Genomic DNA, 24,158 nt, shown 5'->3' on the forward strand with positions numbered 1-24,158 from the left:
GGCTGCAGCAGGAAGAGCTGAGCTTGGGCATCACCCTGCAGCCAGCCCCATCCCCTGCCAACAGCCACATCCCAGCACCTTTGGGCTGGCAGCACTGTGAACACAGGTTCAATCCTCAAAGCCACCCAGGTAAACACCCCACAGGAGCCCCTGCACTTGTGCAGTTCAGGAGATGTAACACCTCAGCTTACAGCACAGCCCATTTAAAATGAATTTTAGATGAACTACCAGCACAGCAATATGTGGGGTTTTTTTGCTGCACGTCAGATGCACTCCCCCTTCTACCTGCCTTAAGTATCACCTGATGCTTTTGTTCAGCAGCAGAGGTTCATGCCTAATAAACCACCTTTAACCCCTCAACCTCAATTCACCATGTGATTGCACCCAAATAATTACTCCTGGACTGACACTACCCTGAGCTGAGAACCAACCCCAATTAGAGGATCTGTAGGACAGAACAAAAAGCCCCTCTCTGCTCTCTTCTCACCCCATTAAATCCCCCTTTCTGCTTGGACTGCTTTTATCTGCTGAAGGCTTCAAGGAGAGCCATGACCTTGATTCCTGAGGGAAGGAGTTAAGATTAACAGACATTAGGATCTCTTCCCACTGAGGGCACTTGGGGTGGCACCTTAAGAAGTCCTTTGCTACAGGAGCTATACTGCTTGTTTGCGATGGCCCCAGCACCCCAAAAAGAGCACAGCACAGTCCAAAAAGGGCTCTCAGAGAAGTGAATAAGAGAGAGCACAAACAGAGGTCTGGTATTCACTAAAATACATGACACATCTACAAGAAAACCACTCCTATCCTCTGCTGTCGTGTTGCATGGTGAATTAGCCCATACAATGCACTACAATGCACATTTACAGAATCACAGGGTTGGAAGAGACCTTAAACATCATTGAGTCCAACCTGTTCCCTAACACCTCAACTAAACCACAGCACTGAGTGTCCCATCCAGTCTGGTTTTAAACACATCCAGGGATGGTGACTCCACCACCTCCCTGAGCAGACCATTCCAGTACTTTATCACCCTTTGCGTGAAAAACTTTTTCCTGATATCCAGCCTATATTTCCCTAGGTGCAGCTGGAGACTGCGTCCTCTGGTTCTGTCAGTTGCTGCTTGAAGAAAGAGACCAAATCCCACCTGCCTACAACCACCCTTCAGGAAGTTGTAGAGAGTGATAAGGTCACCCCTGAGTCTCCTTTTCTCCAGGCTGAGCACCCCCAGCTCCCTCAGTGGTTCCTCACAGGGTTTGTGTTCCCAGCCCCTCACCAGCCTCATTGCCCTCCTCTCTCACACTCAAGCATTTCAATGTCCTTCCCAACTGAGGGGCAGAACTGGGCACAGCACTCAAGGTGGGGCCTCACCAGTGCCCAGTACAGTGGGAGAATGACCTCCCTGCTCCTGCTGGCCACACTGCTCCTGGCACAGGCCAGGGTGCCACTGACCTTCTTGGCCACCAGGCCACTTAGTGCCGTGTCTGTGAGCTCATAAGAAATGCACCCATGCCGCAGAACAGGCAGCTCCCCCAAAAACCCCAGCAGCCTGTACCCCATTGCCATGACCTCCCGAGCACAGCAGGATTTGCACATGGAGCCTCTTGCCCTGCGCTCAGCAAAGCAGGCAGCGTGGAGCACATCCCATTCACAGGGGCAGGGAGGGAGGGAGGCAGGGAGGGAGGGAGGCAGGGAGGGAGGGAGGGCTCTGCAGGCAGCTCTGCCCAGGTGTGACAGCCACCTGGCACTGCGCAAACAGCCCGGGCTCGGCACTGTCACCGAGCTGCTGGAGCAGCCGCTGCTTTCCTTACCAAGGAGCCCCCCTGGTGACAGCCACGCGTACTGCCTGCGACAGGGAACGTGCCACAGCACGAACTGCTGCACAGGACTGCTGACAGAGAACATGAGAGGTGGCAGAGCAGTGGGGTGTGAGCAGGCACCAGGGCATGGGAACACCCTTCTCTGCCCGGAGACCTCCAGAGCCACCTGTGCCACCCCAAGGGGCACAGCAGCACCCTGCTGTCCTGCTGCCCACCTCCACACAGCCTCTGGGACCAGCTGGGACATGACTGGCGTTGGAAAACCCTTTCCCAAAAGGCTTCTTCAAACAAAACTACTCCATCGTGGTGAACAATTTTCCCTAAACCACACGAAATTCCCTCCCCGGGGGAGCCTGCAAAGCTACACTTGAGTGTATGGGCATATTTAAATGTTTCACAATCTGCTTTTGCATGTGTTATTTGGGGATATAAGTGGTGAAATCACATCTGCTTCTTGAATATCTACACAGCAATATTTAACATTTTATTTGAAATATTTTTGCTTTAATTAATTTAAATGCAACCCAGCCATCCAACTCTTCACGTATAATCCCAGGGATTTAGCAGCAAATGCAGCATCACAGCTAAATAATGGAAAGGTGGCAAAATTAAAAACTTACCATAAAATTAGCCTATTTAGCATAGTAAATAGCTTTTCAATTTGACAAGGGATAACCATTTTATGAAAATGTGTATTCAAAATAATCCTGTTAGGTCGCCTAACGTTTGCCAGTCTTAATCCACACACTGCAATAAACCCTGATCAGAATAAGTTTTCCAAAGTCTGTATATCTGTATGTATTTATAGTATTATCAAGAGTAACTGCAGTAGTTATATCAATAGAATGAGATGCAATTTTCACAAGCAGTAATTGAAACAGCAAAGTTATTGCTAACCCTCCAATAAACCTAGTGTGTTCTGCCTAAAGTTATTACCAAATCCAATATACACTTAATATTTCAATTTCTTTTATGAGTGAATTACATTTGGTCCTCCTTATAGCTGACATTGCATTTCAGTGACATTGAAGAAATTTACAGCCAGAACAGACACTAAACACTTGCCCCAGCCAATATTTCCCTATCTTGAAATGTCCCTTCCTAAAACACTCCCTGCCTCCAGCCCTGTTTCTTACCTTCACCCAAGAGCTGCTCATTGCTCCACAGTTTCCCTGCCAAGCCACTGCTGCCTGCTGAATGTTAACTTTTAAAGCAAGGAAGTGCAGGGGTTTTGGTATTCCTTTTTTGAGGTTCACCTTGAAAATAAGTTCAAGAAGAGATAAATCATTCAATTAAATACCAAGAAGAGACAGACATAGGGAAATTCAACTGTCACCATAATCTTTGCTACTTATACAATCAGGATTAAACTAAAGCAGGTGGCAACTCATGAGTGCTGTTTGTGTCCTTAATCAGAAGACTCCATTTCAATGTTTCCCAGAGCAGAGATCCAGGGCTGGGAAGATAGAGATCCATTCTGAAGCACTTAAACGTACTAACTGCAAACTTCTGGATCACATCAAACCAAAATCATTACAGGAAGTGCTAGAGCCACCTCAAAAAATATTGCTGAAGCCAAATGCTTCATCTTGGTTTTGAATCACATCACGGCTTTCCTGCTTGAGTATTTGGGAGATAAATGCTGACAAAATATTTTCATTTTAATGAGGCAACATCTTCCAGAGAGAAGCAGGGAAGCTTTGGCCAACACCAGTGAGAAAGCAGACTCCCTGCAGTCCCTGGCAGCAGAGCAGCCCACAGGGCTGCAGAAGGATGCTGGAAAACAGCAACACAGGGCTGGTGTTTGCTGCTGCCTGCCCTGGATCCACTTGAGCTCACAAATGCCTCTGAGTCAGAGCACTGGGAACACCTTGGGGAGCACCATTCTGACTGAAACGACAAACAGGTATGCAGCTCCCTACCTAAGAGAAGGATAGGAAAAACACCTGGCAATGTGGCTAAAGGTATCAGAAACCACCAACAAAATGTGAAATTAAAAGCTGTGTAAGTGCTCATCTGCCAAAGATGCAGATGAACATGAAGCAGGAATGTGGAATGAACAGAAATGCACTGTCCTTCCCTGGTGCTGCACCTTTGCAGCCAGGGATCCAGAGGTGCCCTTTCTCCAGGAATATATGCAGGAGATACTTAGATTGCAAGAAATGATTTGCCTGAATATTAGTCCTTCTGCTAATCAATACCTGCAGGCATCTTTCTCTGGGGCCAAATACCTCAGTCTTCATGACTGGCTTCATTACCCCACAATTTGTTTGGATAGCATTAAGTCTTAGCTACCTGGCAATCCATTGACTTGATCCTTGTTAAAATGAAAATCTAGCAAAAAATCGAACTCAACTCTCTGCTAGGCCCAATCCAGGGCATGCAAGAATGACCCAAGCCATCCCTGATTGTATCAGCAGCACTTTGTAACAGAAGTAGCAGCATCCCCTGACCCCAAAAAGAACAGAAATACAGCTCAACATTTTTAAGGTTTTTTGCAAGCTCAGCACTCAAGATTTGGATACCTAAGAACTGCAAACTCTCCCCTACTTTCAGCTACGTCCTATAGTAATTAGAAAACACAAATTACTTACCTGTGACAGGTAGCAGAAACTGGCCTGGGATATTTTTTTTCTCAGTCTGCAGCTCAGAAGCACTTGAGTTTATCCAGAACTGGAGTCTTCACCCTTAGGCCAAGAGAAAAACCTCAACACATGTTCAGCATCGGGGAAATGCTCCTAAGTGCTGTATGAACAAAGTGGTGTCACTTGTGGCACAAACTACATACTGTAAAATAAACAGGAGAAAAGCAGGAGTAATTTGGTTATTTGAGAGAATTGAAAGAACATTTCACTAAGGTATTTTTCTCTAGATAGTTGAAGTTAAAAAAAAAAAAAAAAGAGAGAGACTAACAGCTGGTATTCCTTCTTCACCCAATCCAGGGTCCCACACCTGTCTCTAAGAGCAGATACTAAATTACAAACACTGCCATTTATCTGCTGATTAATGATATCAGGAAGATATCACTGGGGGCTGAGATATTCTCTAAAGGGATTTTCCCCTCATTTATCTGCAGGCACAGGAAGCATCAATATTATCATTATTTCAAAAATCCATTGGGCATAACTTGAAATGTAAAACCAGTGTCTGACACATATTAGACATTTTTCCTATTAGCTGCATCTTTCACCATTCATTTCACCATTAATGTAAGGATTGTTTTACCACAGAAACCAAGACAGGCTCATAGGATCCCAGGAACAGTCCCAAGGGATGAATTCCTAATAAAAAACTATCTGTCCATCAGCAAACAGGACATGGGACTTAACTCTGCAGCTCTTAAACCTGTCCTGATGAAAGCATTTACATCTCATAGTACATTTTGCACAAAAAGAGGAGCCAAAGCTCCAAGACGTAATCAACAGCTTAAGATAAAGCAGGCTGTGAAAAATAGGCTTGGGATAAGACAACTCCCTTCACTCCCTGCTTCTGCCTGGCCAAGTTTCTGACTGAGAAATGGTGTGGAGGAAGTGGTTACCCCTTCAGGGCTCACACCACTGTTAATGTGCCTTCAGATTCACAGGCTGACTGCGCCCTGCTGCAGCACGAGCAGCTGCAATTGTTCTCTGACCTCTTCTGGGCACAAATTCCTGTAATCACCCCAGGAAATTTGAGAAATCAGGGGATTTTCTACTTGTTACACTCTGATGTTGCAGTTACTTCCTGAGGACATGGCTGTCATTGGGTTGCTTCTTATCATTGTCAATCACTGTCAAGATTTCAACATTTGACACATAATGTGAAGTGAAAATGTGTCAATTAAGGAGTGATGGAAGCTTTCTTACCTGAACCCCTGTGTTTGTCTTCCTTAACAAATCACACTAAAAAATGTAACAGGGAAAACTATGCTTGATGTTACTCTTCTCCCATTTTATCTGCAGCTATTAAAAGCCATTAATTTTAACAGCAATAAAGAAACACAGGGGGTAGCTAGGGATCAGTTATGCATAAATTTACCACTGACATTACAGCATTGCTGCTGCATCATCAAACACATCCAGTTTTACTTATCCCTCAGTATTTTTTCCTCTACTAGCCTAATCACTTTCCACTGTTCTGTGGCAATTGCAGACAGCCATTCTGATTCACTCACGAAGAGAAACATCTGCACTTTCATCACTTCAAATCACTCCTGCTTCTTCCATCTCCCCTTCAAAATATATTCCAAAGGGCCATTTCAATTTTCACTGAAATTTATTTGAGGGAGTATTAGTTTATTTTTTTTTTAGGAAATAAAAAAGACTTATCTCCTCAATTCTTAAGCAGATCAAGTGTCAAATTGGAAAGTAATCCTTTTTCAGTAAACAAGTGTTTCATCAAGACTTGGACATAATCTGTTCAAACTAAGCAACAGCAAGACATTTCAACCCTTGTGAGAAGAGAGAATTAAAATAGGTGGGATCAATTCAGATGCACAGCTTTTCTCCAGACTGTACAGGAAAAACTGCCTTGCATTACAGCAGGTACACATACCAAACCTAAGGCATTTAGACATCAGCAGCAATAAGATTACCAGCAGCCACAGCAAGCCTTGCTCTCCTGCTGAATGACTTCTCATTCTTATGTAATCCATCTCTAACGGGTGCACAACTACAGTATCTATTACCCCCTAAGAGCAATGCTTGGCTAAAAGGAACGTTCTTCCTACCTCCCATTAAAACTGATTACTTGGCCCTCATATCCATTCCTAGCAATCCTATATTATGCTGAAAATAGTTGCAGTTCCTATTTCCCAGGATTGCAGACAGCAGATTAAATCTTTCTGCCCCAATTGTTTGCATATTGATCCTTGGCACATACCAAGAATCAAATGGGAAGAGATGGCTGTAATACAGGTAGACCCTAGTCATAGATCAGAGGTTTTACCCTTTTTCTACATCATCTAAGTACATAAATTAACAGATTTGAATATAAATTGAATACTGCTAAATCATACTCGGGTCTAAACTCATCTCAGTATTTTATCACTGTCTCCTTTGTGCCCAAACAATATAGCCTTAACATTCTGACTTCTGATACTTTTATCACTTAATTTGATCAAAGCTTTGACTGCTGAGAGAAGCCAAAAAAAAGCACTAAGCCCAATTTGCTGAGACGGAAATGCTGGTATTTAGGCAGAAACAAGCATTAAATTTCAATGCTTCAAAATAATGTGTCTGGCTGTCCAATTTAGCACATCCTATTCCAGCTCCTAATACATTATTCTCAGGCCACTGCAATCACAGACCTGTTAGCAGCATCAGTGCTGCAAGGCCATTATTAGAGCTGTCAGTTCCTCCATCTTCCACTCCAGACTTGGGAGGATAGGATTTTTTAAATTATTGGGGTCTTCTCCCTAGGATTGCCTTGTGCATCCTGCTAGCTTCACACACAGGGGAAGAGCAGTCACACACCACTGCCCTCAGTGCAATCAGGAGCAAACCCAGCAAGCCTCTTAATTTTACACCAAGGCAGCACTCCCAAAGAAGCACCACAAATACTGTGCTTTAAAAGAGGGAGCACTTGAGCAGCAAGAAGCAAACTCCCTCCAGTTTCTTTCCTGTGAAGGAAAAGGTTTTGAGTTTTATAAAGCCTATTCATTTCAACTGTGCTTGAGGAAAGCAAGGCTTGCAGAACATTCCTTGCTGAATATTAGACTGAATAATGGATAAACTCCTTCTGTGAGGCAAGGCAGTAGCCATTTTCAGTCTATCCCACTGTCATCTCATCTCACTGCAGATCATTTCCAGGAACTCTGAGACCAGAGGGACTCCTTCACACCACACACACACAGTTATATAAAGCAGACTCATTTTTTCTACTGTTTAGTGTGGAATAACCATGGTGCAGTGCATACATTGTTTTCACTACTGTTAAGTATTAAAACCAAGACTTAACTGGCATGATGAAAAGCTCAGAACACTGCACCAGCCTGATTTAGCTGAATTTACCCTGAAACATTATCTGTTTAGTGCAGTCAGTCTGAAAGTCAGAGCTAAGCACAACAATTTCACTTGATATCTATAAACCACGTGACTAAGAAGCTATTTCCTGAAGACCCTGCATTTCCTCAGAAAAGCTGCAATTCAAAAGGAAATCAGCACACAGCTTTGCCCATTGGAACACTGAAGCCAGTACAACGCTGAGTCCAACCAGCTCTTTATTACATCAGATACTGTTCCCAGGTATTCAAGAAAAAGCAATCAAGTCCGCCAGTCAGCTACATGTTATTTTTCAGTACCCAGAATATCCCATTTAGTTATTCAGCTTTCATACCAAGTTTCTTCCCATTCTTTGATATATTTGAAGAGGAATAGTTTAATTCAGAGCACCATCTTTAAATTACATACCAGAAAGAAGCACAAGTCATGAAAGGGTCAGGCTGCAAAAGATTTTGACATGCATTTTACTATAACTGAATATTACAAGACAGTTGTTTATTTTAAACATTAAAGTGCCAGGTTTATGTACAAACTATTACAATAGTTAAAATGGTAAACTTAAAACCTGCTAAAAAAGCAGTGAGGTCATCACGTAGTTGCCTCCAGAGTTTTCTAGACTATTTAACAAATTTACAACTGGAATTTTATAACTGCTCCTCTGTTTATGGTGAGAACAACAGAAGCCAGAGGTCAGTGCCCACAACCTCCCACCTTGCAGAAAGAAGTACCTGTATCTTTCATGGAGTGGAATAGCATGTGCTGGAAGATACACCTGAGCATCCTATGCATTAATACCATTGGTAAAATCTAATTAAAAGGGGTTTTACTGCAGGAGCTACGCCAGCCTTCTAAAGTACACCAGTATCCCCACACTTTACAAGAGTGGGACTTCAGTACAGCAATCAGGGCACACTCACTCAGCACACACTGAGTGCTCCCTGTGGAAAGCAGGGCAGGGTGCAATGAATGCACGTGGTCCCAGGTCACTCAGAACTCTGCATCCAGGGTGAAAGAGTTGTCTGTGGGCTTGGACATGACTCCCATCCTCTGATATTCACCTACTCGCTTCTCAAAGAAATTGGTCTTGCCTTCCAGAGAGATGTTTTCCATGAAGTCAAAAGGATTCTCTGCTTTGTATATCTGAAACACACAGGCAATTCTGTAGTCACCACAGGTGCTCACATTTTCAGTATTCAAGAGCTTTAGAGACCAGCTGGAAGGAGCCATCAGCAGCCTTACTATGTAGTGAACAAAAATCTCTGCCCCAAGCCTTCTCTACTCTATTTGTTCCTGTCTTGTTTTAGCTGCAGTAAAGCAGCTAAAGAAGCACAACTACTAAGACAGCTTTTCCCACAGCATCCTTTTGCTCTTTGTTCTGTGAGTCTCCAAACAGAATGCAGCAGCAGAACTGCTAAATCATTTTACAAGTTAAAACAATATTGCTGTAGCCAGTTTAGGATTTGGATTTCTGGAGGAAATTAACATTGTCTTTTCCCCATGAAACATTCAGTGTATTATTAGAGCCTCACCTTGTTAAATCCCAGCTCCAGCATAAGCCGGTCTGCCACAAACTCGATGTACTGTTTCATTAAAGTGCAGTTCATGCCAATCAGCTTCACAGGCAGTGCCTCCGTCAAGAATTCCTGCAGATTACAAGCATTTCATGTACACAAACTGGCATTCACTCTATCATCCAGGTTAGTTTTATACCCAACAGCTCCCCAGCTTTGTTTGATTGCAATGGAGCTCCTAAACAAGAGGCAGACAGTTACCTGTTCTATGAGAACAGCATTCATGATGATTTCCCTTACTCTCTCCTCTGACGGTTTGTGTATCAAGTGCTTGAACATGAGGCAGGCAAAGTCACAGTGCAAACCCTGGAAAAAAGTTCCAGAAAATTATTTCAGGAACACTGATTTAAGAGAACAGAGTAAGTGGCATCACCTTTGCCAGGTTACTCTTTCCTACAGACAACTTTCTGCCTAACCAGAAGGCATCACAAGCAAGTTCTGCCAGTGTGAGGCACAGCAGCTGTGAGCACTGGTGAGAACCCTCTAATACTTTAGAGGAAGTAAAATGCTAACTTCATTCACAGGCTTCAGCAAGATCCACAATGACACATGTTTACACACTTTAGTGAGCTTTATAGCCTGCCTGTTTCTAAATATACTCCTGTTTTACAATACAGGCTCCAACTGAGTGTCATTAGTTTGAACTACTGTGGCACATTACCATCTTAACTGCTAGAATTTGACTCATACCTCATCTCTACTGATGAGTTCATTAGAAAAAGTGAGTCCAGGCATTAATCCTCTTTTCTTCAGCCAAAAAATTGATGCAAAAGAGCCAGAAAAGAAGATTCCTTCCACAGCTGCAAAGGCCACAACACGTTCTCCTGTTGAGAGAAGATTGATGGTAATACCACAGAGAAAAACAGGATTGATACACAAAAGTTGCCAACTGTATCCTGCAAAGCAAATAAAGTTGGTTTTGCCTAAGTGTATTATGGGCTGTGTTTAGAAATTACTGAAGATTTCTGATCATTAAACAAAACAAACAGGAGAGGAAATAGGAACTAATCAGAGCAGCCCCTAAGTAGCTGAAGCCAAGGCTCCTTCCCCCTGGGTCAACCCTCAATACTATCCTTTTTCAGATGGCTCACTAAAAGGAGCAGTCATTTTGGCAGCTGATTTCTGCTCATCTTTGGCCATGAAAAATGTTTCAATACTAGTGAAATAATGATTTGTACCACCTCACCTTTGAAGCAAGACAGGAGGAATCACCAAGGCAGAGGAGCTACAGTCCCCAGCCAGACATGTCTACTGCCTATAGATGGCCATGACATGTCCTGACATGTGGCACCAACTTACAGTTTGATCATGTAGTCAGGCACATGATTGCCACATGACCTTATCATTCATCATGTCAGCAATTGTACAAAGATCTCCTGTCAGTAGCTCATTTGAAAATGAAAATTGTTTTCCTCACATTCAGAATTACACCAGTGTCTTATACTGGAGAGCAGGTACTCTCTCTGACACCAACAATCCCTGCTAACTGGGAAGTCTGGAGGAATGGTGGTTCCTCCATCTTTAGGAGAGGAATTTCACTTTGTTTCCAATAGATGTACTCACCATATGTTGCTTTCTTGTCCCCAATCCAGCACATGGCCCAATCTGCCTTCTTTTTAACACATGGCAATGTTTCAATAGCATTGAAAAGAAATTCCCTGAGAAAGATAAAACTCATTAGGATAAGACATCATCACAACCAGCAAAATGAGGATTCACTGCCATAAACAGTATTGATCACTTAAACATGCTCTACACCTTCATCCTGGTAACTGTCTTTCTCCCTCTTATCTGGCACCAATGTAGCTCTATTTGTTCAAATCAATTCCTTTTTCCTTCCATACCCATCACATCAGCACCAGCTCTCCTGAATTACCATTACGCTATCAAGGGGAGAACTGTTTCACCAAGTGCTCTTGGACAAGGCTGTCCAAACTAGAGATTAACCAGGATCCACCTTACGGTATGAAGGCATCAGACCTCACACATAGGTATAATACAGCAAGCTTTTTAAGTAACAGTAAAACTCACTTAAAATTAAATATACTCCCTTTGACTGCTCCACCCTTCACATTGTGTAGTTTCTTTATTTCAGTTCTGAGTGATTCCAGTTTCACTCTTAATGTAAGCAAGGTCTTACACCTCAGATGAAAAAGATATTGTGAAGTAAAGCTGCTCTCAAACAGCAGTGGCTTTTTATATAAGCCTAATTTACATCCTAAAATTAGCCTGAAAGCCAGAGAACAATTGACAGGCATTAGCTAAATTCTGAATATTTACTGAGTTCTGAACTTTTCGTCATCAAGCAATACCAACCTCTCCTGTGAGTCCTTAATGTAGGTGTCAATGAGAAGACTGTACATTTCTGAATGTATGTTTTCCATGGCAATCTGGAAGCCATAGAAACAGCGAGCTTCTGTGATTTGCACTTCTTGACTGAACCGCTCCACCTAGAGGAAATAAATAAGCATTTGCAAAAGTGTTTGTGATTTCCATGTTAGATGCATTAATGCTGTATGGATCAGTTATGGGTCAGCCCACAAAAATCTTCAGATTAATTCCAGATATGTGGATTGCTAACAGCAATACACAAAGCAGCAACCCCTCAGAATTTCAAGTCAGAAGGTATTCTTTGGCCCCATGGGACAATGTTTTAGTTTTACTTACCCCCCATTAGGAAGAGCAGAGAGTAGGAGCAGAACAAGGGCTGTGAAACAGCCAAGTGCTGCTGCAGGACAGCACTCAGTGCCCAATGGGGATGGGCAAACTTCAAGATTACAAACCCAACCCCAATTCAGTAATTAACACAGGACAGCCCCATGTGTTCTCAATGCTGTAGCACTCCGTGATCCAGCAAACCAGCTGGATCAGCCACAGCAAACAACCCGAACATGTGAATTACCTTGTTATCTACCCAAAGTGGTATTTCTGTGGGGACTTCCTACACACTCACCAAGTTCTCGTTGACAATGCCATCACTGGCAGCAAAGAAGGCCAGGACATGAGAAATGAAGTACTTCTCCTCAGGCTTCAGGGACTCCCAGTGCTGGAGGTCTTTGGAAAGGTCGACCTAAAACATAACAGGGTAATTAAGGCAGGGGTGCTCCAGAGGAAGGCCCTGCCCAGGGCTGCGGGCAGCGGCAGGAGAGGCCGTGGCCGCGCACCCCTCACCTCCTCCGCCGTCCAGAAGGAGGCCTCGGCCTTCTTGTACATCTGCCAGATGTCGTGGTACTGGATGGGGAAGATGACGAACCGGCGGGGGTTCTCCCGCAGCAGCGGCTCCTCCTCCTCCACGCCCCGCGGCACCTGGAATGGCGGGAGAGCGGCTCGGGGCGGGGCCGGGCTGCGGCGGGACACTGAGGGCGGCAGCTCGGGGAGAGCCCGAGGGAGAGGGGCTGGGGGGACGGGAAGAACCCTCCGAGGGAGAGGGGCTGGGGGGACGGGAAGAACCCTCCGAGGGAGAGGGGCTGGGGGGACGGGAGAGATCCCCTAAAGGAGAAAAAGTGCCCGGGAGGGTGGAGAGACCCCCGCTGAGGGAGAGGGGCCGGGGGGAAGTGCAGTGCCCGGCGGGGACCAGCGGGCTCGGACGGGGGCAGTAAGGAGACACCACCGATGGGGAGACAAGAGTGGAACGGGGGTTCAGGAGCCTCCGAGAAACAGGACAAGGGCGGGCGCGGTGCCCGGGCGTTCTGCACTCACCGGATTGCCGTCACCCTCCTGGAAGATCTTGCGGGCCGCCTTGCTGGCCAGCACACGGGCGCTGCTGAGCGTGGGGGGCTGCGGGGAGAAAGGGGCAGGGTGAGCGCGATGCGGCGCTGCCAGGCAGGGGGGTGGGGGGGTGGGAGGGAGGGCGGGAGCTCACCGTGTTCTCCTTGTTGCTCAGCGCCAAGCCTTTCATGGGCGACAGACTCTTCATAGGAGACTGGATCTTCTTGGGCGACGCCTGGGGCTGGTCGTGGCGGGCGGCGAGCGGGGTGCGGGTGGACAACATGGCTGAGAGTGCAGCGGCGGCAGCAGGAGGAGGAGCAGCGGTGGCGGGATGGCGGCAGGAGACAAATTAGCGCTCAGCCGGCCTTTATATGCCCTTCGAAGTTGGCGCCAGAACGGCGGCCTGGCCACTCACAGCCCTCGCCACGCCCACCTCCGCCCGCCCCCGCGCTCCCATTGGCTGGTGACGCGGGTGGGGCCCCGCCTCCCATTGTCGCGGCGACGGCGGGAGGAAGGGCCCCGCCCTTCGCTTTGGCGCCAACGGCGCGCGGAGAAGGCGGGAGGGCGCGCGCGGTCCCGCCCCGCCGGGGCAGCTCTTGCACGGAGAGCTCCGAGTGCGGGACCTGCGCCGCGCCCTGCCCGGGAAAGGCTCGGCTGCCGTGCAACAGTCCACAACTCGTGTCTGGGTACGAGAACGGAACCCGGGCTTGGGGTACAGAGCTGGAAATGGCACTGAGCCTTGCTTTCTCCGCTTCTGGCCCCTCCTACCTACCCATTCATCTTCACTTTCAGCACTGATGCCTGAATTTGGATAGAAATTCCACATTCCTGCATTCAGAGGCAGAAATTGGCTTCCTGGAGAAAATGAATCCGTGTGCCACCCGGTTTCATGTGTTTTAAATAAATAGTACAAAAAAAGGAGAACATAGGTATGAAGAAGAGGTGAATATTCATAATTTCTAAAAGCCAGCATAGCATTTTTTTTTATTAGTTTAATTGCAACATTGATTTCCTCGTCCATTTTCACAAGGGGTCTGCTTCTGTCAGCTAAAATGTTTTCCCTGAAGCAGTTTTAATGAACCAAGAGCTCCATGAGACTTGGAGGCCCCTCAGTCACATGGGATGCAGAATGGCCTGGACTGGTGCCTGTCACCTCAACGTGTTCCCAGGGACGAAAAGTTACGTGGCCCAGCACTGTGCTGTGCTTGGCTGGAGAAGAGGCAGACAGAGCAGGAGCAGAACTATACAATGGGACTATGTTAAATTTACTGCTGTGGGTTTGGAAGAAAAACAAAAGTACTCTCCTCCAGCAGCACCTCTGACACTGGAAATTCAAATAGATTATTCATTTTAGCAGGTCAGAGTCAGTCACAAATACGTCTCCATCCCAGGAGAGTGAGCACCACAAAACCCCTAGCAGGAGGCCAAAATCCTAGCAGGCAGCCTGGACAGGCACAAACACACTCCTGCTCCATTCCAGGAAGTTGGTCCTAGAGGCAGGAGTACCAGGCATCTCCCAAAAGGCTTACCAGTGTCCCTATCATCTCCTGCCACCTCTAGATCTGCTGGGAGAGTTGGCAGAGAGCTGGAGCAGCACTCTCCCCATCCCACCCAAACTCATTTACCCTCCCACCCCAGCAAAGAACCTCCAAGCCACCACAAGCCCTGGGCCAAGGGCTGTCACAGTGCCACAGCTGTGCTATCTCTGCAGTCCAGCTCCTGTTCTCAGAAGCCCGTGGCAGGGCACCAAAGCCTTGTCCTGAGCACAATAGCTCTGCAAGGAGAAAAAAGCACCAGGGAGAGCACAGAGAGTGTCGGTGAGGAAGCATTGCAGCTCTGTCCTGCTGGATCTGCCACAAAATGGTGTTTAGAAATGAGCGCCCATGCTGAATGTTTCTGTTACAGCAGTTTAACCCAGCTGCAGTGTTCCTCCCTTCACATGCATCCTTCTCCGGGATGCAGCTGCATTTTGGGAGTGACATCTTCACAGCAGCTCTTTGGCAGAGATGGGTTAAAGGCAGTAAGCTGCTGCCCTGCTCTGAAGTGCTCAGCATCGGGGATGGCAGGGATAGTGACCAGGGATGTCAGCTCCTGCCCTCTCTTCGGGTGTGTGAAAGAATGCTCTGCCTTTATGGCTTCTCAGTACTGTGTGCTAAAACAAACAGCCCCAGACTTGTATCAGTTTCTCGCCTCCTTAGCTGGCAGGAATTCAGACACTTGGGTGGAAGTAAGAGCAGCCTGGGGTGTCTGGGTGAGGCAGGAGTGGGCTGTTGTGTAAGCACCCTGTTTGCTTGAGGTGCCCCCAGGCCCCCATGCTGGGTCCCAACACCCATCTCCAGCCAGGCCCTGACATTCCCATCAGCTGCACGTGGAGCTCAGCCTCTAGCCCAGCCACTGCTGTTGTGGTTCCCTCAGTGCCAGCATGGCAAAGCCCTGACCCCCCAGGCACAGCCTACAGCCCCCAGGGCCCATGTCCCCAGCCCCTGTCTGCTTCCTCAGGCTGGCTGTTCTGGGGCTCTGAGCCCACTGACCTGCTGGTAATGCTCAGGGCAGGGCTCTCCTTGCTCACAGGATTGCTTTTCTTCCATTTTAACACAGATTGCCTGCAGAACAGATAGACAGTGACTCCAGCTTGCTGACTGCCTCCCACCACTGCAGCAAGTGGTCTGATGAAAGTCAGGGAGGAGAACTGACTCATCACTAGCTGAGGACTCAGCGTTTGCTGATGGTTTTCTCCTGGTTTGTTTGCGTGGTCTCATCCAGCCACATTCATCCATGCCAAATCCTGAAATTCTCACCCACTGCTCAGCTGATAGGGTTGATATTAGTACAGAGCACCATGCTCAAGGGCCCCTGCTGTGGTCTGAGTCCCACATGCAACACAAAGAAATCCAAGTGAATAAAAGCTGAGACAGGGTAGGTGAGCGGGAGAGGCCACCAGCCAACATCTCTGAGATGGTCAGCAGTGGTCTGAATGGCCTCCACTTTCTCCAGCAGGTTTGGAGGTAGGCCCCAGCATTTCCTCACCCAGCTGTGCTGAGGAGAATGCTCCAAATCCCTCCAGAACCAATCTGAACCTAAGGACTCAGATCAAAACTTCAAAAATTTGAATTAATAATTTCCCCCCGTAGCTGTCTGCCTGTTGAGAGGTGGTCACCCTCCATTTACTCCAGGATTTATAACTGCAAAAACTGAACTGCAGGGCCTAGGCACTTCAACAGGCTGCTTCACTGAGAAATCTAGAGCAGAACAAAACAAGTCTTCATTAGCATGATTCTGGCTGGATATCACATTTGCCAGTGCAGCCCACTCATTTGCAGCGCCATCTTTAGCCACCTGCTTACCTGACAGCCTCTTGGAGATAATGGGCTGTTGGAAAGCAAAACTCTCACAGGGTTAACATCCCCAATACCTTGATTTTTTTTTTAACTGTAGTTCTTGCCTATTCAGGGTCCTTACTCAACATTTACAACTCTCAGGACAAAGTCTCAGGTAGTATATGACCACATATGGCATTTTAATGGCATAATTGGACGTGTTTCTTTGCTGTTCATGAAACTCAGCATGGTGCTGCAGATACAGTCCCACAGGTGCCAGGCAGATGATCCAGCACTGAAAGACTTTCAAGAGCTGGAAACATGAAGCTTTCCAAGCAGCTGCACTTCAGCAGTCAGTAATATGCAAGAGCAGCACTGATTCTGGAGCCTTCCTGAGGACCTGTGAGCACACTGGAGCTGGAGTAGCAGGGCCCACATGGCATCCATACCTGTGCTCAAGAAGGATGTGTCACTTTTCCTGGCTGGGAGCACCAGCTCCTTGTTTCCTGCAATAGCAGAAGGCAGTGGCTCCAGTGCCAGTGGGTGTCTCAAGCAGTCAGTGCTTTGGGCTTTGCTTTGGTCTCAGCTCCTGCACTCTGCTCATGGAGACTGTGGCTGACCTCTTGTTCACATGGACAGCTACCAGTCTGCCTCTAGCAGCCAGTCAGTCACCACAGAGCAGTGAGCTTTCCTGAGGGTCACACTCCTCAGCATTTACTCATCCAAAACTGCCTGTTGGAGGGTGCAGCCCCAGGTCCTTCATTCCTGGGCAGGCCTGTGTTGGTTGTGTTGAGCAGGGCTGATGCACAGCAGCATTTCTGGGACATCTCCTCATTGCCAACATACACACACAGTGGTCTGAGCCACCCTTTCCCTCTTGCTCCAGAAGACAACCTTGCCATCTTAGTAAGGCAACCAGGAGCCCTTCTGTAATTCCAGATGGTTGCAAAGAAACCAGCCTCAAACCATGAAAGTCAACCAAGGAGACAAAGGTGGGACTTAAATAATTTTTCTTAACTGGGTCAGCAGGGGGCAGCTTGGTTACCACCCAAACCTTACTCACAGGGAACTCGTATGTGTTCCACATCCCTGCTCGGTCTTCTTCCAGTGACCTTTTCTTCTGCAGCAGAAACTTTTTTTCCCCCTGGAAAATGCAGATTATCTTCAACAAAGAGGATAGCTCCCACTACCAGACCTCCTGATGAACATTGGCATTCCTATCCTAAGAAACCACCTAGTCAAAACTGTCATGAAAAGACAGAAAGGATGCTGCTCCAGATGGCCATGACATTTGCACTCATCCAGCAGGGCAGAGAAAACAGGGAGATTTATCACTGAACATTTTTCTAGTGGCATATGCCAGACACTTCCCTGCAGAGCATGAAAACGTTCAGTATTTGTCAGGATTCAATTACAATTTTGCCAAAGAATGGACTGGGAAAAACCAGCTCCTTTCATGCCCTATCCTGTTCTGCCATGGCAATTTCATTGTGGGGTCTAGCAGTGACCCCATGGTGACAGGAGAAGGTGCAGGGGACTGTTTACCTGGTCAGTCCCTGTGCCCAAACTAGCAGCAGTAGAAAGGATCCCAAATACATCCAAGAAAGTGAAAGATGAGCTAGGAATACTCCTATATAAGAAGGCAGTAATTGACCGTGGGAATTGAAATCAGGAGAAAAAAAAGATAAAATGGAATTTAGAAAACTAGAGAGAGGCAGTTGTTCACAGCACTTAGGGGAGCATGAAAGCACAGAAAAGTGGGTTTATGTTGGACTTGCATTGAAAGGGATAACCAGAGGTAGATAAATTGATGTAGGTCTGATATTAAATGAGACAGAGTCCTGTATGGGAATGTAATGGGTGACAAAAAAAAAGATTGTCATCCATTATCCTTTTGGCAGTACAGTCAGGCTGATAAAAAAAATCCCTGGCTTTATAAGGGCATATTTGATTCACTGCTTTGTGACACTGAGAGGATTAAAACTGGCTAACTGACAGATTTTAGAAAGTCACTGTTGGGGCACATCATTACCAGCTCAATGTCCTGAGGTACCTGCAAGGTTTTATGTGGTAGATGTTGTGGGCAGTGAGTGTGTGTAAAAGTAACCTGTCCTTGATATTAATGAGGCTAAATGCAGGATCATGCACTAGGGAAAAAAACTGAAGGCCACATTTATGATCTGCTGGACTGGCCCTGCAGAGAGGTGCTCTGGGGTGATGATGCATAGCAGCTCCATCAGCAGCTTCCCAGGCTAACCCATGGTCAAGGGAGCAAACCAGATCCTCTGCTCCATTGGCAGAGGGACTGCAGCTGGAGCCATGACTGCTTCTCTCCTGCCCTGTGTGGGACAGGATCCATGAAGCAGTGCCAGCAGGGCTCAGCTCCAGGTTCAACCACCCAGAGGCAGGTGTCTGCTCATGGCTGGGGTGTGGAGGGTACCTGAGACATTCTAAAGCATCCTGCCTCACCTCACTGTGCCAGTCCTCCCAGCCACACATCTAGGCCCTCCAGAGCCTCTGGAATGGCACAAATATCCATATTTAGGCAACAAAGTCAAGACATCCAATGAGTTTTCTGGATGTCTAAATGATTGCCATTATCTCAAACCAAACCCACCTCCTGTGCCCAGTCCCAACAGCAGAGGGTGAAAAGGGTGTTGACAATGTGGGAGCTGTTCAGAAGGCAGCTCCAGGGCACACCAGAGGATTACAACCCTGCCCTGGAGCAAGATGCTGGAGCAGGCTGTCCTGTTCACTGCTGGGGGAAGAGCTGGGGAGCAGCCAGGTAACCACCCCAGCCAAGCATGGCTGTAATCAGCCAGTGGGGAGAAAAGGCATGAGATCTTACAGCTCTGAACAGTCACCAGAACATGGAGTTCAGAGACAAGGCATTTCCCACCAGGGGTAATTATGCATTGAACAGCTTTCCTGAGTGCATGGCAGATTCCTCAATTCCCAGTCATGATTTCAGGATTTCACATGACAGTTTTATTCAGGCACATTACATTTTGCTCAGCAGTTACCATCAAGTTTTGCTGAGCATAAAAGGATTAGGATATATTATTTTATTAGTTCTTTTTTTCTGGAATCCATCAAGATGTGCTTTCATTGCACAGCAAGCTCAAGGGCGTGCCAGGAGCTTCTCCCCAGCTATGCCTGTTGGCACACCTGTCTGAAGAAAGGGGGTGGGAAAGAATCTTCAAGATAAGGTTTTAACACTGAATATATCAATAAATAAAAAAATCACTGACATTTTGTTGCAGCAAAACACTTTGGTCTGACGTCACTCCAGCAGAAAAAAAACCTCTATAAAACAGGAGACAACAGGTCTCTTACCCACAGAGCCCCGCTGGTGCCTTTTTTTTTTTTTTTTTTTTTTTTTGGGGTTTTTTGGTTGGTTGGTTGGTTGGTTTTTGGTTTGTTTGTTTGTTTGTTTGTTTGTTTTTGAAATAACGTTAAAATGGCCCCAAGCTCCTGCCAGCAGCTGCCCTGCCCTAAGCAAAACACAGTCTCCCTATCTTGGGCTAGCAGTTATCAAAACACTTTGCAAAGGAAATACCAGAGGTGGAGATAAGTGCTGGGTTAAATTCAGCCCTCACTACACTCAGGTTTCCATTCTCCCTATCACCTCCTCTCTGCCCCAGCTGATGGGCCATTAATCTTAAAACCCAGAGAAAGTTGTGCCACTGGAAGAAAGCAGCTTGCTGGCCAAGCTGAGCAGGCTTCAGGCACACCACCTGGAATCAGGCACTACAGGGCTGCTTCCATCACACTGCTTCCACAAAACAAACACCTCTCAGTACCCTGTAAATAACCTATAGCAATAACCTTAGAACTCAGAGAAAGTAGTGCCATGGGAAGAAAGCAGAAGGAATTAAGGTCATCACTGTTTTCCTAGGTGGCTGTTATCACAAGGAATTAGTTAACCACCAAAAAATTATTCACATGGACATTTAAATGCTGAGAGGAATGATCACCAGATGAGAGCCAAGAGGAGGCCCTTGTCTCCCACAGCAGTGCTAATGGTTAGGGAAAACACACTTTAACTTCTGGCCAAGTATTTCCAGCTCTCACCGTTGCCAGGAGGAAAATGTGCCTTTTCCCAAAGCCTTTTCCTAATGTGCTCACACTGCTTTCATAGAGGCACTAATAAAAGGGGAAGATGTCAGGGATTGTGAGGAACATACACCTGCAACTGCTTCATTTTTCCAATCAGTCCAACTGAGTGCAGCCACAACTCATGCAAAGTTTTGTTAAATAGAGAAGAAAGCTGTATTCAGCTTGCCTGGCAAGCACAGGAGGAGCAGCCACAGCTCAGAATTTTATTACCTCTCAGTGGGGCTAAGCTGGCTCTGCTCCCATTGATTGTGGAGACAGGTGAGCAGCTATTATCTGCTCTGATGAAGCTGAACAGAAATAGGGCAAAACCAGACACATTTAGCAACAGGGCATTTATACAAGTACCTGATGATGTAAAGAATAACCACCACCCTGCTGTCAAACCAAAAAAAGCATTTGGCTGCCTGCCTTGAGCATGGTCCAGGCCCCAAGGGGCACAGGGTGCAGACATCACCACCTCCCTCCACAGCTCTTACTCAGCCTCCAGAGTCAGATGGGGGTTTTGATCCTAATTTCATGGTGTGAGCCTAGACTTTAGTGGGTGAAGTTAAGTCCCCCTGCAATCTACAGGTGAGAGATGGGAACAAAGCATTGCTACCTTACAGAGGTGGAGAGGCCAGATGTGAGAAAACACTGCAAAGCACCACCCCTTCAGCCATTAACCACTCTGAGCCGGCTAAATTCAGGGCAGGGGCTAAAAGCAGCCCTGCCTGTTGCTGCTGAGGCAGGAGAGGCACATGCCCTGCCCCAGGCACTCAGTGATGCTCTGCTTGGCACAGGCACATGCCCTGCCCCAGGCACTCAGTGATGCTCTGCTTGGCACAGGCACATGCCCTGCCCCAGGCACTCAGTGATGCTCTGCTTGGCACAGGCACATGCCCTGCCCCAGGCACTCAGTGATGCTCTGCATGGCACACCCTGTGCCACACGGCAGCACCCACGCTGGGAGCAGCAGACAAGCTGCAAAGCTCTGAGCTCCTTCTGAAGGGCCAGGCAATGGCAGGTCCTGTGGCTGGGAGTTCTGTACCAGCACAGAGCAGCAGCTGGCCCCTCAGGGCTCTGGCACAGCTCCGCAGTGGGCAGGACTGAGGAGTGACCTCGCTCACTGAGTCCCGTCCTGGATCTCCTGCTGCTCCCCAGGCTGCAACAACATCATCAGGGGTTACAGGTAGCACAGGGGGGAACAGCCTTCAAAACTGGGGGCCACAGCCAAATCACCCCACAAAAGCAGTCACCAGTACTGTTAACTCCCAAGGGACCAGGACCTGGCAGGGAGGACAGAGTCATGCACAAGGAAATGCTGCTGAACGGTTCAGCCCTCTGCATCCCCTCTTTTGAGCTCCTGGATGTAATCCAGGCTGTGTGTCAGGGACATCCTGGGTACCATCAGTGACATGTCCTGGTGGTAAACAGTGGCTTTCCCAGGCATGCACCACTGTCACTGTCAGGTTCTCATCTCCCTCAGTGCCTGATATTGACCAAAGCAGTGGGACATCTCCACGTGCATTGTGTTTTGAACTGTGTAGTGTCAGAGATGAAAGCACTGCTGGCTGCACCCCTGGGGTCTGCTCATAACTCCAAAAGGTGACACATCAGATGCTCCTGCTTCAGAGGGGCTCATAAAAATCATCCACTGAGGTAACAGAAAACAGTGACTTCTATCACCAAATTTGTCACCAAGCTGCAAATTCAGTGCCATTTTATGAGCATATTTTCAGACATCTTCTCAATGTTAGCTTGAGCCAGTTCAGTTTCTTATAATATTGTACAACCAATTAGGATTGGTTTATATTTATTCTGGATTTAGCAAAAGAAAAAACACGGTGAAGCTGGGGGGTTTTGTTGGGTTTCCTGGACATAAAGCCACATTGGCCTCTAGGCAGTGAGCTAGAAAAAACCCCATGTTTCTAACCCAGAAAAGCTCCCTGGTCTCTATTAAGTATTAAATGGCTGATTTGTTCACTAGGAGGATGGTAGAGGGTTTTTCACTCACAATCCTTTCAAGATGATTATTATTCTACTTAAAAGGCCTTCCAATGTCTGCTTTTGAGTCTAATCTATGTTAAACAGGAGCTGGGATCAAGCTTTCTCTGGTGAGCTAACAGAAGCTTTGTTTCAAACTCAACTTCTTTATGGGAAGCTCTTCTGGAAACAGTATAAAACAAACATTGGTGGGGAAAAAAAGGAAAGAGAAGAAGAAATTATATCTTCCTTCTCAAATCAGACCTCTGCTACTACAGTTACCCTCTGTGTTGTGCTGAGTCCTTTTTTGCGATCCCCCTTAGCTCAGATCATGAGAAAATCCCAATCCTACATGCATTTATTAACAAGCTCAGGTATATAAGGGTTAAAAGGCTCACTTCTGATAAGATGAAAATTAAGAAAAATAAGTAAGTGCATTGGGCTTGCAACAGAGCAACAACTTGCTAGAAATGCCTGTGCTCAGTAGTCAAAGCTATCAGCCATCATAGAACCATTTTAAAAGACCAGACATTTCCTTTTTCCCATTTTTAAATGAAACTAGATGAAAAGCAATCAAAATATTCACTAAAATGTTTGTCAATGCCAGCCTGTGTTTGTAATATCATGTAGATTACTAAGATGTTGGTTCAGCATGATTAATAGTATTTAAAATTAAGTCTATGAAATAGCCACATCAGAAATTCACATAGAAATCTGAATATTACCAAAAAAGCTTAAGAAGCTAAATAAAAAAAAAATCAAAGGACTGAGAATTTCTCATGTCTCACCGGGTGATATGAATTTAATTCTCCTTTATAAGAAGTTATTGAGTCCAACTTTAAAAAGGTCTTTGTTCCCCTTATGTCTTCAATGACAATTTAAGGATACAAAAGCAGCACACTCTAAAAGTCATTGCATGACTCCTCTGGCTAATAAAACCACGGTAGCCCTGGTACAACACTGAAGCAGTCAGTGTTAATGGATTACAGGGTTTTGGGCAATCCTGCTGCAGAGGCATCCAAAGCACTGCAGGAATGTGGTGGGGCTCCTGTGGGTTTCAGTCCAGGGCTGCTCCATCTCAGCAGGTGGCAGAGCATTCAGATTATGGCCTGTTTGGATTGCTCTTGCCATGGAGAGCTACAAACACGGCAAAAAGCAGGCAGGGACAGTGACTGAGGCTGCTTCTCTCAGCCCCAGTGTGCAGCTGCCATGCTTGGGAGGGCACTCCATGCCAGGCACACCCAGAGTAACCCAGGGATGAGCAAGTTCCTCTTAGCTGGGTGCAGGAGGCATCACCACTCGGGCACAGAGGGGCAGACACAAGTGCACAGGAGAGCCTGGTGCTTACCATGCTCTGCCTGTACTTTGTGGTGTGGTCTAGCATGTGGCTGCATCCCCCAAACACTACTGTTGGGGTGTGGACACTTCTCAGACCACTGAGGGGCCAAGAGCTGCACAACTTAAACCCTGTCTTCAGTGGGCACAGCAAGACCCATTCTGCTAGGTGCTGAGTTTAGGTACAAGCAGCACATACCTGAAAAAAAAGAAAGATAAATTCAGTCACAAGGCCAGTTAACAGCTGAATGAAGAATAAAATCTGACCTTCTCACTCCAAGGCAGAGACCCATTGCCAGTGGTTCCCACTGTATGTTTTCCACAGACCCCAAGAGCCTTCATACTATT

At 46.7% G+C, this 24,158-nt stretch overlaps 1 protein-coding gene and 1 pseudogene across 1 annotated transcript; both read right to left on the bottom strand.

The window, feature by feature from the left end:
* Positions 1 to 928: 928 nt before the first annotated feature.
* Positions 929 to 1,902, bottom strand: LOC131555464 (uncharacterized; annotated as a pseudogene).
* A 6,084-nt stretch (positions 1,903 to 7,986) lies between these two features.
* Positions 7,987 to 13,407, bottom strand: RRM2 (ribonucleotide reductase regulatory subunit M2). The gene is made up of 10 exons (XM_058802058.1): positions 13,232 to 13,407; positions 13,069 to 13,146; positions 12,541 to 12,675; positions 12,323 to 12,439; positions 11,686 to 11,819; positions 10,933 to 11,027; positions 10,060 to 10,193; positions 9,571 to 9,675; positions 9,328 to 9,441; positions 7,987 to 8,938 (listed from the first exon to the last, which is right to left on the bottom strand). The coding sequence occupies exons 1-10, from the start codon at positions 13,358 to 13,360 to the stop codon at positions 8,786 to 8,788; spliced, it is 1,194 nt and encodes a 397-aa protein (XP_058658041.1). The 5' UTR covers positions 13,361 to 13,407; the 3' UTR covers positions 7,987 to 8,785.
* Positions 13,408 to 24,158: the final 10,751 nt, after the last annotated feature.

The sequence above is a fragment of the Ammospiza caudacuta genome, chromosome 3 (genome assembly GCF_027887145.1).
Source record: "Ammospiza caudacuta isolate bAmmCau1 chromosome 3, bAmmCau1.pri, whole genome shotgun sequence".
NCBI classification, from domain to species: domain Eukaryota; kingdom Metazoa; phylum Chordata; class Aves; order Passeriformes; family Passerellidae; genus Ammospiza; species Ammospiza caudacuta.